The 15,280-nt window shown below is 36.4% G+C and overlaps 1 protein-coding gene across 1 annotated transcript; it reads left to right on the top strand.

The window, feature by feature from the left end:
* Positions 1–1,866: 1,866 nt before the first annotated feature.
* Positions 1,867–9,434, top strand: LOC136051256 (protein FAM240B-like). The gene is made up of 3 exons (XM_065740593.1): positions 1,867–1,946; positions 7,765–7,907; positions 9,137–9,434. The coding sequence occupies exons 2-3, from the start codon at positions 7,768–7,770 to the stop codon at positions 9,213–9,215; spliced, it is 219 nt and encodes a 72-aa protein (XP_065596665.1). The 5' UTR covers positions 1,867–1,946; positions 7,765–7,767; the 3' UTR covers positions 9,216–9,434.
* The last annotated feature ends 5,846 nt before the right edge of the window (positions 9,435–15,280 follow it).

Genomic DNA, 15,280 nt, shown 5'->3' with positions numbered 1-15,280 from the left:
CATAACACAGGTTATGACAAACAGGCCTAACAAGGCTTGTTCATGAAGTAAACAAAGATTGAGATGTGCCAGAGAATTCCTTAAATAATTTTCAGTTCATAAAATTGTACTTCACAGTTGCAATGCTTTAGAGGGTAAAGTACTTCTTTTCAGTCACCTCTCACTCAATAGTTCCCTCAGATATGAATAGCTCAGTAGAGCACTTGTTCTATTCAGGACTTCTACATGCTGGATGCTCATTTTCTTTGCATAAGGTGACACTGTCAATGCACAGATCTATTTATTGTTCCTTGTAAATTCAGTCAGTAGTGTGTATCATGTAAGATGTATCAAATCTGCTGTAGACAACCTAAGTGTTTATGATGTTTATCATGACTTGGCCATGCTTTACATAAAGAATTTGATCTGAATAAATACTAAAATATCAGTACAGCTGATAATGATTCGACATTGAAGTCACCTGCTGAATGCAGGTGCTTGTAAACATTTAGGAGTTGTCCACATTATAATATTTAAAGCAAAGTTCTAATCTGTAATACACTGTTAAGTTGTTGAAGCTGTGAGTCACAAAGGAAGGAAGAAATTATGCAGTGCAATGATGGTTAGCATCACTGTTGTATTCAGTCAGGGCTCATACATGTCTTTGTAACAGTGTATTATTTTACTATTAATCTACATGAGTGAATTGTATTTACTTGGGGTTCACAAACCAGACAGAGCCTGATCTAGTTTAAATAAAAAAATAAATAGCCAACAACTTTACTTGTGATACATTTTTCTTCAACACAATACATGTGTCTGGAAATAAAATCACTGAAAGCATGGACCTTTGTTATTATCATATATTCAGACAAGAGAGCTAATTTCTGTGAATTCACATGATGCAAGATGATATAATGTATTGAAGAAAGGTCATACTTCAATATGTTTGACAAGTTAAACAAACTGACCAATGCTTAGTATGAGATGGAATTTTCCTTTACAGAAAATTCTGCAGCTGTCAGGTTTTACTCAATGTTTTCTGCTGTTAAGCAGACTGCAGAAAAAAAGTGAATATGAACTACAGAAAGCATTCATCTCATAGCTGCTGCTTTTGCTGCTTGGCGTCTGAAAAATGACAACAAAGGAAGGTTAAAATAATCAGCCATGCTATAAATACCACTAAAGCCAGCAGTCACATATGGTATATTACCAATGTAGATGGATTTAATGAAAACTGAGATCAGCTCATACATCTGTCGTCAAACAAATCTACAAAATATTTTCCTCAGAAAATGAAATGTAATTATGTAAGTGCTCATGTCTAATAGAGTTATAACAGCTTCAAATGATAAAACTAGTGCTGGTTTAATGCATTTTGTCAGCTAGTGTTAACCAAACAGACCATTCCTATGACTATTACCTCAAAGAGAACAGATTGCGTGATAGGTCATAATCAAGTACACATCCTTAGATTAACAGCTCCAAAGTACTGCATACTTCTGTAAGTCACCCTGTAATGCAAAACCAAGTGTGATTTGTCACCTCACTTCAACCTCCATTACAGCTAATATATTAAGTGTTCAATTTTTCAAGCTTCATAGAAGGAATATTAAAATGGAGAATGCATTTTAAAGAATAATTCTCAACACTTGCCAACTCATGTTCTCTGAGGTATCTGCAAGTGTGGGAGGGATGCATGCTTTCAAGGGGGCCTGTGTTTCATGGTCATCTCAGGCAGGGGGCTGCAAAGTTCATTAAATGATCTTATCTCACTACTGCTTCTATTCAAAATAACCTTGATATGATGAAGGATTTATGTTACCCCCACTTCTTATAAAAAGTACCAAGGGATGCATTTCATTACTGTCCTGTGACACTGGAGAAGCCAAGGCTGCTGTGGCAATATTTTTCATTTGTTTGTGTCACAAAGAGGATTTATTTGCAGGAAGAGCTTGACTCCCAAGGTAAGTAAATATTTTTTTGCATGGCAAGTTTCTCATAATAATGTGAAGAAATGCATTTTTCTTCTAACTTTAATTCTCACAGAAGTATATTTTAGGGAAGAGGAATGTGAGAAAAATGCCTTGGAAGAGTGCCCAGTTAAGCAGCATTCTAAGGAAGCTTCTGAGTAGCATTGTAACAGAAAAAAAAGTATATATTGCAATTTCCTTGCCCTAGGAAAGCAGATATATTTTATATATGAAGATATGAATTTCATCAACCAATGAGCTTAAACAATAGCCACAGTTATATACACACTCTTTCAAAGGCTTTTTAATTGTAATCTGCTAGAGAGGCTTTTTAATTTAACCGTAGACACATTCAGACAAATCTGGACATGTTTCTCCTGCATGTTTTGTCAGAATCAAATGATCTAACAAAGAACATGAGCCTCAGGCAGTTTTTATCCAATTCTTTGATCTGAGATCATCAAGCTCTCCTGTACTCAAAAATTGAACAAAGAAGCAAAACAATTTCAAGATCTCTGTTTCTAATAAATATAATGCTGTATGCCTAATGCTGTATACTAGCTGTATACTTGATCCTAGAAATTTAGAAATTCATTAAGATTAAGCTTCAAATATATCTGGCAGAGGGGAAAATCTTATGTTCATAAACAATATTTGGTCTTGCAGGCAAATTACTGCTGCTTTGAATATACCTTAATTGTTGAAAACTAAAAGCTATCCAGAGTTGGACAAATCTATGGAAAGTTCATGAAAGGTATTAGGATGTTCTGTACTGTATGATGTTTATTAATTCCTTTTCACTCAACACTTGCATTTGTGCAATGTCACCATAGTCCTGTCTGTATCACAGTGTCAGGATGTGTGGAAACCTGGACTGCCAGGACAAGGAGCCATGAAAAGGGAGTGAGGAAAGATGATGAGAAGAGGTGTGCTGCAAAGATGTTCCAGGGAAGGTTTGGTGAGATCAGCCTTGGTAGTCACAGAGAAATGAAACTCCAGAAAGAAGTGGATAGAAATTTTCCAGAGGGAACAACAGAGTTGAGTAAATTAGCTTGAAAGATGTTTAAAAGTGGGCCAGTTAGGTTGGTCTGGGATTTGAGAACAAGAGGGATAGCATGGAAAGTGAGGGGGCCAGGAGGAGGAAACTCAACAGATGTGAAGACAGCTAATGAAAAAGTGAAGGTGTCTCCAAGAGAGGCAACATGAAGGGAAATAAAACTGTTGGTTCTTGAAGAGTTTTGCTCAAAAGGTTTTAAGAATGTTAACCTTGAGCCAGAGGACTGTTGAGCTCTCTGGTACAGAAAACTAAGGCACAGAATCTGTTCGCTACCTTTCAGTAATGTATATGATATCCAGGAAAGATTGAAAGCAGACAAAGAGAACTGAGATCCAATGGATGAAGGAGAGAAGAAAGTACTTTCAGTGTATGGTGTTCAAAGGCATTGATCGTGCCATTGTAGCAGCATGATACAAAGTCTACAGCCACTGTGAATTGTACCTTTTTCATGGGTGTTTGTTTGTTTGTTTTGTAAAGGCTCCTCTCCTCTTAGACTTCATTTAAGGGCTGATTGCCATTGAGGAAGGTTCTTTTGTTGGAAATTCTTCCTTTGTGGAGTTTTTTCTGTGAGCCTAGACCCTTGGAGACAGGTGAGCATACAATTTCCTTCTGTTTTTGTAACACCTTCACATTGTATTGGTCCTGTTCCTATTGGAATATTAAATATGCAGAGCATCCTCAAGCCTCTGATTGTGTTACATGAAAGACAAGAAAGGGGTATTAAACAGCTTTCCTGACTCACGCAGATGTTTTGTAAAGTTAAAATAAAAATAAAAAGAAGTTTAAAATAACTATTTATGCCCTACTACAAGGGAGGAAGAAAGCACTTCACATGGCATTTTCTAGATAAGCAACTTAGAGATTCTGCTTTTTTTTTTTTTTTTTTTTTTGCATAACAGTGTATTTCATTTGATGGTAATAGCTTCTCATAGAACTATTAAGTGCCAACCTCAAACAATTGATTTTTTCACTTACCAAAGATGCAGGATGTCACACTGAATTGATCTGACATGCCCTTCTTTTGTTCTATCAACACAATTTTTTGTTCCAGATAACAGTGTCACAGTTTCACTGCCTTTATAAGGCCTCCTTTTACAAATTTAGTCTAAATATTATCAAACCACTCTAAAATGATTAACTGTAAAATAAGTGATCATGTTTGTCCTGTGTTGAATAAAGCTTTCTTAGAGTTTATCTACATATTCCTTTTATCTGAGAGTAGCTACATTTGTTCAGCCAGCTAACAACCACAGTACTGTCAAAGATAATTACCAGAAAAGAACACTCACTGTTATCCTACAGAAGTTCCATCACTAGAGGCCTAAATAAAATTCTGTTTAATCTTAGCTGTTCCAGGCTTGTTTAAGTCATGTATAGCTACAAAATGTGTAAAAGAGTTATTACAACTGCTTACATACCTGAACATTACATTTCCTCCTACATGTTAGGTACAGTATTCTTCAGAGACTCCTTCCATGATATCTTCCTCAATTCATTCTTTCCCTGCTAAATGAAGTTCCTTTTATTTTTCACTTTAAATTAAGACAAAAGTTACCCACTTGATAACTGCTGGTGTGAACCTATAATACAAGTTGAATTTCTCTTAATTTCTCCTGGAACTAAACAGAAACTGAGTAGAAGAAAGTAGGGTTTTCATCACTGGCAGAAGATGTTAACTCTCGCAAGTGAAATACTGATAGACTAGAGTTGATACTGCTGATTTCCCACACAACCTTGAATGCTTACAGCAAGAGTATTGAAATAAATGGCAGGACAGCGTTGAACTCAAATGTCTCTGCCTGTGAGCATAAAGATAAAGGAAACCAGGGAGGGATATTTTAGAATATTTATTAAGATTCTACAATTACTGCATGAATAGGCTTAAAAATTAGGCTTGAATTAAAAGGTAGTTTAAGATAGGGTGGTTCCACAGCTTAGTGGTGCAAGTAATTGCACACTGGTACACTAATGTTAATCAAGGATTCAATGCTGTCACGTAGAGAGTTCAGTGAAATGATGATGCTGAAATTCTGATTTCATTTTGTACATACTTGAGTGCTGTGAACTATTAAGAGGAAAAAGAAATGGAAAGATTAAAAGACTGAGTGAAAGAAAAGTCAGCTATTCAAAGTATCTAATATGTAGATGCAAAATGAAATGTTAGATAAGTACAGGCTCAGATAGTGCTCTTAGTATGCCTCAGCCAACAGGTACAAAAAAATTAACTGATGTTATGTTGAGAAAAGTACTAATTTCCCACACCCACCAAAAATAATAATAAATGATGTAGCATATAGTACAATGTATAGTACAATGTACATTTTGTAGTATTGACAGATATTGCTGTACTAAATGATAAAAGGTGCAGGAGGCAAAGGGACTAGGCTGGACCCTTCACTACAGTGTGTGGTGATAGGACAAGGGAGGGAAATGATCGCAAACTGAAGCATAGGAAGTTCCGCATAAATGTGTGTGGGAACTTCTTCACAGAGAGGGTAATTGAGCACTGTAACAGGCTGTCCAGAGAGGTTGTGAAGTCTCCTTCTCTGGAAACGTTCAAGATCTGCCTGGATGCCTACCTGTGTAACCTGGTCTAGGGAGCTTCCTTGGCAGATGAGTTGGATTAGATGATTTCTAGAAGTCCCTTCCAACGCCTACTATTCTATGATTCTGTGATAAGGTGAGTAGTGATGAAAAGTATTTCTGAAGATAAAAATTTGCCTCGTGATTTATATTTTTTTCTGGAGAAGGAGGTGATAGAAAGATGAACATATATATATCTTTTACATATTTATAAATAATATAACAATATATATGTCAGTACAAAAAATGTATGCAATCTAACAGAAGGCAGAACATCTAAAATTGGTGAAGGATGTGTGTGTTCTGGAATGTGCATGTGGCTTCAGTTATACAGTGAGTTTCACAGATTCTGAACTTTGTCTCAGTCAGAAGAGCTATTCGCGCTCATAGAATATAGAAAAAACACATCCACAGTAAAATGGCAATTTGCATTCAGAAAGGTGAAAATGTTATGAATTAGGATAATATCTAATAAAAAAAGCAAGGAGTGTCTATTTCCTGTGACTGTTTATTTTGGTGAATGAAGAATGTTTGGGAATGTTGCTTTATGTTTTTCAGCACTATTGTTGTTCTGAGATTAAATCCCACAGTAGAAACTCCATCAGTCTGATCAAATGGCTGTCAATGAATCTTCATCATAAGTGTCTAGATTACTCCTGGGTACTCAAGAGGTTAAAGAGGGTAGAAACTTCTGAAGAAGATCTGAAGAAATTTGAGGAGAGATTTATGGAACACATATTATTATGAACACACCTACTTATATTAAACAGACTTTTGACCCAGAATTTGTTGCCTCCTACAGTTGGAGATGTTCGTTTGTAATTGCAATTGCATGCTGATGCAATACTTATACATCTGGCTATAATCTGCCCAATATTTTCACATGTGGTCGTAATCTGAAAATAATTGTCAGTAAATTTCTTCTACAAACTCAGGTCAGATACATAACTTGTATCATTCAGAGACTGTGTATTGACATGTACGGTGTACAAACAGAGTCAAGGGGAAATCTTAAAAAGAAAAAAATTCTTCAAAAATGCTGCTATTGTTCTCCACCCACAGTCCTTTTAAAATCTCTCTTAGAGTTTCCCTTAAAACAGCCCTTAAAACTCCAAACTGAGTTATATAAAGATTACTACTTCCCAGTTCTGCTTTTCTTACCATACCTAGCAGGGAAATGGCAGTAGTCCCTTCAAGCTTTTCCAAGCCTTGAGGGGCTTGTTTACTAGTTCTCTATGACTCTAATTAACATAAATTGCGAATAATTGCCACAAAAACAAACAACATATTAGAGAGCCCTAAATATTTGTTAGAAGTATATATTCTGGAAGATATAATGACATACTTATGCAAAACCACATGGCTTTAAACTCATTATCCATTTTATGAAGTTTGGCAATAATGATATGATTTTCTGGTTGTAACGTGGGATATGAGAGCTTGACTATTAGTCCCTAATGAGTCACCCACGACAGATGTTTTTTCATAGGGTAAGATTTGGTCTCAAATTTATTTCTAAGATAGCATTAAATGGAGAAATACAGAATGGATGCAGATATGCAAACACATTGAATGAAATTGCTCTCTTTTGAAAATTACAGTAGAGGGAGAAGTATTTAATAAGTATGATGGGTTTTGTAAGTTAACAACTTATTGCATGTGCTTTTTCTCCATTGCCCAAAATTAAGGCAAAAATTAAAGTCATTAACAGCAGAACACCAGAGTAAGTTTTCTTCATCGCTTCAGACTTGATCTACAATGGTCGCTTAAACATTTTATAGAAGTGAGAACAGTGAGAAATTCCCACTAATGAGTCAATTACTCTACTTCCTTTATTTTTTTTTTTAGTACCATAAATTGTATCCTACTAATCATTAAGGTAGACAGTAGAAGGGAAATGTCCTACATGGTAAATTTAAAAATCACGGACAGATGGAGGTGAGTAATGTCTGAAATTAGCAAGTAGGAATTCAAATCACTGCGAACAGTACATTGTCAAGTGTCAGAGGGAGAAAATGGAAGTTAAATTGCCTACTGATATCCTACATTAAAAAAAAAGTGTGAACCTAATTCTAAAAATCCTAAACGTTGTGTTTCTGCTTGGGGGGGGGGGGGGGGGAAGAGGTACTGACAACTTGTAATATATAACCGTTTCAAATTTATCCTTCACAGAAAATGAATAGTCAATACATACGTCATGAAGTGCGGGGATGTGAGACTAGCAACCTGAGAAACTTCTGGGAAAAGACAATTGAACAACAAACTCGGTATCTACAAGTTGAGAAGGAACGTCAGCAAAGAAGTGCTCTGACAAAGTTAGTAGATTGCATTTTGAAAGGTTGAGTTTACACTGTAATGCTTTTTAAGAGAAAAGTTATACCTATATTTATGTCATGCAATGAAACCTGAAAATAATGTTTATTTTTCTTAGATTTTTAGAAAATAATAAAGCTTCACAAATTGGCACACTAATTAGCTATGGCTTCACAGGATGAGCGAATGATTCACTCTTGTTCAAAAGGGTCTGAAGCCTGGGAACTTCTAAAGTTCTTAGAATTTTGGTAGTATAGACTTGTCTTGGATATCAAGGTTCAGATCAGAGCTGGCTCATTTCTCTACCTGGTTCACCTTCTTTCTCTGTGGCTTTGTTTTCACAAGAATACAGGTTCATTTAATTCAAATAAGTTAATCTTCACAAAAGAAGTCCATAATAAAGCAGATGGTCTAAATGTTCTAAATGACCAAAGCAACTCTCATGTGTAGCTATGTTTACCTCAGTAAGTCACGTTCACCTTAATCAGACAAATAAGTAGTCTGCTGCAACATCAGTACTGTTTTACTTCAAATGAAGTCTCCAGGAGTTGAAGGCACATATGGAGATGGGTATTCTGGCGTGGAAATCTTCAGAAGTAAGGCGTTTGCTCAAAATTTCCCTCCTATATCCCTCTGAGTTAATTTTTAAACAAGTAAGGATGGCATTGCATTAACAACCCTGCATGAAGCACCGGAGTCAATCTCCAGCATATTTTACTGAATTTTAAGTAACTTAATTTCAGCATCTCAGCTCCTCAGTTGTGAAACTTGTTTTCTTTTTGACAGTCTTTCAGTAGTGTCTAGACACAACCAAAGAGAAAACAAGTTTCCAGTTATCATCTAATAAACAGTTAATATGTCTATTATAGATTTAAAGAGTTTCAACACTCACAGTGCTTCCAAGCTAAATGGTGCTCAGAAGCCTGTTATGCAGAACTATCTGATGTAATTTTTGAGGACTAGGACAACATTGGGTTTTGCTACCCACCAGATGGCAGCAAGCATTTTTCAGTGAAGGTGACAAGTCACTCTGGCACAAAGAGACTTGAAAGAGGATGGAACAAGATGAAAATAAACCACAATGATCAGGGTGAGGTGGTACAGAACTTCCATCCAGCAAAACACTAAGTGGTCAGGTCAGTTTGCACAGTGATTGGCAAAAGTGCTGAAGAGAACAAATCTGTTCCCTGTAAAAATCTAGCAACAAGCTGACTAGTGTTTCTGTCCTTAGGCTCAGAAATGAATGGATGGAGAGGCTGGAAAAACGAATAAAGATGTTGAGGACCCAACCTGAAGACACATCTAGTTGAAGATCCCACTGTCACTGCATGTATGGGATGAGAATAAAATTGTTTTGTGGGAGAGTATAACAGTGGGATGCAAAAACTCAAGTTAATTTTACATTGTGGCTTCAATAAGCTATAAATAATTAGCAGTCATTGTCTGAAGTTTAGCATGTGAATTGCTGCTTTTAAAGTTATGTATCCATCATCTCATTTGATAAATAGAGACTGAAATACTCTGAAGTGTTCAAAAAATAAAAAAAAAGTTTACTGAGCAGTAGATGCACAGGGAAAAAAAAAAAAAAAGGCATTTAGCTGCACTATGCTATTCCAGGATATAATAATTTTCTCTCCAAACAAAATTGGTGGCAATTTAATGAAGTATGCTTCTTTTTCTTTTCTTTTTCTTTTTTTTTTTCAAGAGAAATGAGGAAAAAAATGGTGTTTAAAATTATTTAGAACATACGGATTGTTTTTTTGTGTTTTTTTTTTTTTTAATTTTTTTAAGAAAAAGTTCAAATCCAATTTGTTCTGTCTTAATATATTGCCTTTTAATTTCACTTCTGTGTGTCCCTAGGTCAAATAAGACATATTATGCGATTAAAAACATTGAAAGAATTTCCAAACAAATATTTTTGGGGAAACCTGAGAAATCCACTAGACATGAAAAAAAAAGATGCCTTTGAAGTACATATTTGGAAATCAAACCATCAGTAGGTATTTCACCAAACTTGAGAATAGTTTGCCTAGAAGATGAGAATGCTGCTGCTGAACTCACTTTTTTCAACAGAATCTCTCTAGCAGTATTTTTTTCAACATCAATTGGAAATACACATTCTCATCCAATCCAGAAGATAATAGTTTAATTACAGTATAGTTGTTCTGTAACCAAACAACCCCCATGCAGACACATAATCATACCATAAAATCACAGAATAGCCCGGGTTGAAAAGGGTTTCAAAGATCATCTAGTCTCAATTCCCCTACCATAGGCAGGGCTGCCAACCACTAGACCAGGCAGCCCAAAGGTCCATCCAACCTTGCCCTGAGTGCCTCCAGAGAAGCATAGATTAATAGAAAATTTTAATAAAAGTTTTCTTTTAAAATGTCAGCTCTCACGCTTCAGTTCTCCCATTATCTGTCTGTGCTTCTTGCTTACTGAATTCCATAGTGCAGCTGAATTGCTTTTACAACAATTTGATTGGAAAAAAAGCTTGAACTAAGGTCAGAGCAACATTTTCTGCCCCCTTAATAATCATATAAGTGACAGCATAAAGTGCAAAACAGAGAAAATTGCAGTTTAGGTAATTTAAAAATGAAGACATCACTCCTGTAGTAAGCTTTCCTTTTCATCTCACATGATTCTTCTTCTCATCTAGTAAGTCATAATGAAGAAAATCCATGCAAAAACAGGAAAACAAATGTCAAGAAAAAAATATTCTAAAGTAGGGTGTGCCCCACTCCCTGCCCAGTCATCCTTCATTGTACATTTTATATAATTATGTCACATAAGAATGCTTTGGAATACACCTCTATCAAGACAGAACATCACAAAATCATCTCTTAAACTGATAACATGGAGCTCATTTTGTCCAAACTGCTTTTCCAGACGAAGATCAGGAGGAGTTCTAAGGATGTATTTCCAGGATAAATTCACCTTTGTTCTGAGCTTTGCAATTTCATCTTTAATGTTTAGATTAATTATTTCAGATTCCACAGTGCTAGATTCAGGCCGTATAATCTTTATTTATCTAGGTGCTAGCAACATATATAGATGAAACTTTGATCAATTTTGCAGGGATAATCTACCAAAAAGGTTTATAAATAACTGTCAACTAAAGAATATATAACCAGAGAAATAAATATAATCTAGAATTAATCAGCAAAAATAAAGAAGTGCAATAACATTAAAATCCAGGGCTTAATGTCAAGAAACTAATTGCATCAGAAGCTGCAGTAGACTATATGATTAAAATGACTCCAGAGATTTGAAAACATTAAAAAATAAAAATAAAAAAAATTTCAACTCACCTTGAATGTTGTAAAGGAAATTAAAAGGAGTCAAAAAAAAAAAAAAAAAAAGAAGTAAATTACAATTTCAGAAAGACTTGGAAATCATCCATAATGCTATAAAAATTACATTAAAAGATATGGAGAACCTGACCATAACACTATAGAAGTCATCAGCTAAAAATTGATAAAATCATTTGAATTAGTAAAATAATTATAGTTACAGAGGATGCTTAGACACTCTTCAGACTGCTCTTCACTGGTATGCAGTTTCAAAAGAGTGCAACATTTAGTTAATTATGTTAAACACAGTATCTCAAATATTTTAACACCTCTACTTGAAGACACACTTCATTTCTCTTGATTTTATTCTATCCATATTTCCACCATTTTGTTTTCAAGTGTAGTAGCTAGAGATTTTGAGTTATGACCATCTGCTTTTAATAGATTTGTAATTAAAATGTGGCAGATACTTGCTTATCATCTGAACTTTCATTATTTAGCCCTTCCTTTGCTTCACCCTGACCCTGACTAGCAAGAACATGCATGTCACTTTCTCACTATAAATGTATGGTACCTTACTGTTGGAAATAGCTTTTAAACTCTCACAATAATCAAATATTTTATCATCCTCTGAAACAAACACTCAATAATTTGAGTCTTTTTAAATACTATTTATGGGAAGTGTTCTGCATGCTAGCACAAAACTGATACCCCATTTTAGCTGTATTAATGACCCTTCTGGTACATGGATAAGGAATGAGAACTATGAAGAATGACTCTGTCAGTAACTTAGCAGACCTCCTAGCAATTTAGCCCACACTGTAGTAATTCCTGAGCACTGTCCTTTCCTAGCAAAGAAACTCCTCTCTGGAGCTCTCTAATTAAGAGGGAACATTTGTGGACATACTGACCAAATGATGCTGGTCAGGGAAAAGGAAGGGTATATTTTTAGTAAGATGGTGGAGTCAAATCAGGGGCAAATCTCTTGCGTAACTGGTTATATAGGACAAGAGGGAATGGCATCCAATTGCGCCAGGGGTGATTCAGGCTGGACATTTCCTAATACTACTTTTCCAAAAGAGTAGTAGGTGCTAGAATGGGCTGCCCGAGGAGGTGGTGGTGTCACTGACTCTGGAAGAATGTTTGAAAATGTGTTGACGGACATGGTTTAGTGATAGCTATTGGCAATAGCTGGATGGTAGGACTGGATGATCTTGTAGGTTTTTTCCAACCATGGTGAATCTGTGATTCTATTATTCTAATCTAAATCTGGTTTTTAATTTAAAGCTGTTACGCCTTCCTAATAAGGAATCCCTCCCAGCTTTTCCACAGGCCACTGTAAAAACTCCCTAAGCCTTCTGATCAATCCCGGCTCACTTCCTGACTTCATAACAGAGATCCTCCAGACCATCTTTGTGGCACCCCTCTGGACTTGATCCAACAGGCCTATGACATTCTTATGTTGAGCTGAATACAGTTCTGCCAGTAGGGACCTCACAGAAGGGGAGTAAAGGGTCTTCACCCTTGATCTACCAGCCTTGTCTCTTTTGATGCAGCTCAGGATACAGTTTGTTTTTTGGGGTTCAAGTGCTCACTGACCGCACATCTTGAGTTTTTCTTCAACCAAAACTTCAAAGTCCTCATCAGAGCTGTTCTCTGTCCATTCTCTGCCCAGCCTGTATTTGTACTTGAGATTGTCCCAGCACAGTATAGAAAGCTGTTCTTTGCCTTCTTGAACTGTGTAAGGTTTGCATCTAACTGATTCACATCATACAAGTGAGATTGGCAAGAGAGCCCTGAAATTTCAAGGATGATGACGAACATTCAAATCCATTACAAAATATACCAAAATAGAGATATCATTTTGAATGGGCTTTGAATTTAAAGGCCTAAATTTATCTCTCATAGTATAAGAATCTCATTCTGATCATGGAGCTCTGAAGACAAAAGACAGTACAGTACCAGTTCCCAGAAGGGAAAATAAAACGAGGTAAAACCCAAATTATATGTCTGAAAGCCTATAAAGAGGATGACTGTGACACACCTAGCTCACTGCTCCTTTGATTGATGCTTTACATTTCCAGGGCAATTCTCTGTCGTCCACCTGCTGCTTTGGGTTGATGGTAGCTGTTTTGGGGAATTTGCTCTTTGGAAGTATAGTTTATAACATCCTGTCACTGGATACCCTGTATAAATATTTTATCTTACTCTTCTATCAATATAGTCTATTTTCTGCTATAGAGCAAATACAGCACTCTCAGTCTAGCCAATATTTCTACGATTCATACCACTTTTAAGATATGTATTACTAACAGAAACACTCCAAGAGTATTCCTCACAAAGAAAAGAATCCCTCATTTCTTCATCCTCTTCTATAACCATTTTCTCATAGTGAGCACAATGTGAAAATCCTTGACTGCAGCTGCTTTAAAAGCACTGAGCCTCTCCCAGAGACTTGTTTTTATCCCCACCTCACGTCTTGCACACAGTTCTTTTTATAATCTCACAGCTCTACTGTCCCAGAGCATTGAGTGGAATAGCCCTGGTGCCAGAAGTCATTGGTGAAGTTTACTGTGAGTTCTGAGTGTTTGTATGTGTGGCCCTCTGCCCTTTCTCCACATCAGGAAAGAAAAAGAACAAATCCACCAAGCAGTCTAATAACAGTCTGTCAACATACACTGTAGAAAACAGAGTTAGTTTTGAACTGTATAACTGGTGGAGAATTTTCAGGCACCAACCATGAGTGCTGTAAGACATGCCTACTACCTACAAACCAGGGAGTAGTCATCAAGTGTTTAAATACTTCTCCTTTTTATCCTGAGAGAGTTCAGTACCAAATTCCATCCCAGAACAAGTTTTTATGGACAAGTAATAAAGTCCTTTGAAACTAGGGGGATTATAATGGAAATGCTGACACAGCCTTATCTGTAAGCAGAAGAGAATAGTGCTGGTATAATTACTCAGTGCAACCTATAATCTTCATGGCACTGTAAGTCAAAAGGAAAATGAGAGGCTTTGCATAATACTGAAAATTTATCAGGGCTTTGATGTTGTTTTAATCCTACACTACCTAATAGCTCATTTAATGTCCAAGGGAACGAATGAAACTTAACGTGTCATTTAACATTACTGTAATTTAAAAAGGCTTCAGCAGGAATCAAATTAAAAAAAAAAAATTGTGTTTGACTTGATTTACCCATATTAAATACTGTTTTCAGAATATTTAAGCAGGGTTTTATGATTCAGATCATGTTTTCACAGAAGACATGAGAAATTATCAAGCAGTCTACTGAAAAAGAAAAGCAAACAGAAATAAGCATATACAATCACTGTTCTGTCTGTGGAATATTGGCGGGCAGTGTTACACCGAAGGCCAAAAGATTATATATCCTTTTTCCCCACAGAGAACAGGCTCAGTGCTGATGAGGATCATTTTTACCAAAAGCAGGGGCAGTGGGAGAAAGCTTTGAACTAGGTCTGAAGGGGAGTGGGAGTGAAACTGGGCTAACTATAACAGAGCCTGTATGTAACATGCCAGTGTTTGTGGAAGGCAGATGTATTAGTTAAGATCCCAGTCTTGTGCCTTGGTGAAGGATGAGAACAAAACATCTTTTTGCAGGAAGAACACAAGGGTTGGTATAAAGTTGGTTAGTACAGAAACACCTAAGTATGGTCAAGGGGGTCTTAGGGCTTCTCCCACCCAAAAGGTGGCCCAGCTTAGGTGCATTCACACCAATGCATGCAGGATGCATAACAAACGAGGAGCTGGTGGCCATTGTGTGGTTGGAAAATTGCAATATAGTCACCATCATGGAAACATGGCGGGATGACTTACACAGCTGGAGTGCTGTGATTGATGCATACCAACTTTTCAAAAGAGATAGGTAAGGTAGGAAAGGCAGTGGTGTGGCCCTCTATGTTAAGGAAAAGTTGCAAATGTCTGGGAATTAATGATGGTGGTCAGAATCAAAGCAAAGGCCAATAAGATTGACATTAACATGGGAGTCTGCTACAGGCCACCCAACCAGGATGAAGAGTTGGATAAGATACTTAGCAGACATTTGAGTCTCTACCTCATG

The sequence above is a fragment of the Cyrtonyx montezumae genome, unplaced genomic scaffold (genome assembly GCF_038088225.1).
Source record: "Cyrtonyx montezumae isolate F1298 unplaced genomic scaffold, pur_monq_1.0 scaffold_29, whole genome shotgun sequence".
Lineage (NCBI taxonomy): Eukaryota > Metazoa > Chordata > Aves > Galliformes > Odontophoridae > Cyrtonyx > Cyrtonyx montezumae.
Note: the sequence above shows the minus strand (reverse complement) of the source record. Positions and strands in the feature narration are given on the sequence as shown.

Coding starts and splice junctions, on each gene's coding strand:
- LOC136051256 (XM_065740593.1), top strand. CDS start 7,768: ATGAATAGTCAATACATACGTCATGAAGTGCGGGGATGTGAGACTAGC. Junction 7,908..9,136: donor CAAAGAAGTGCTCTGACAAA/GTTAGTAGATTG, acceptor TTCTGTCCTTAG/GCTCAGAAATGAATGGATGG.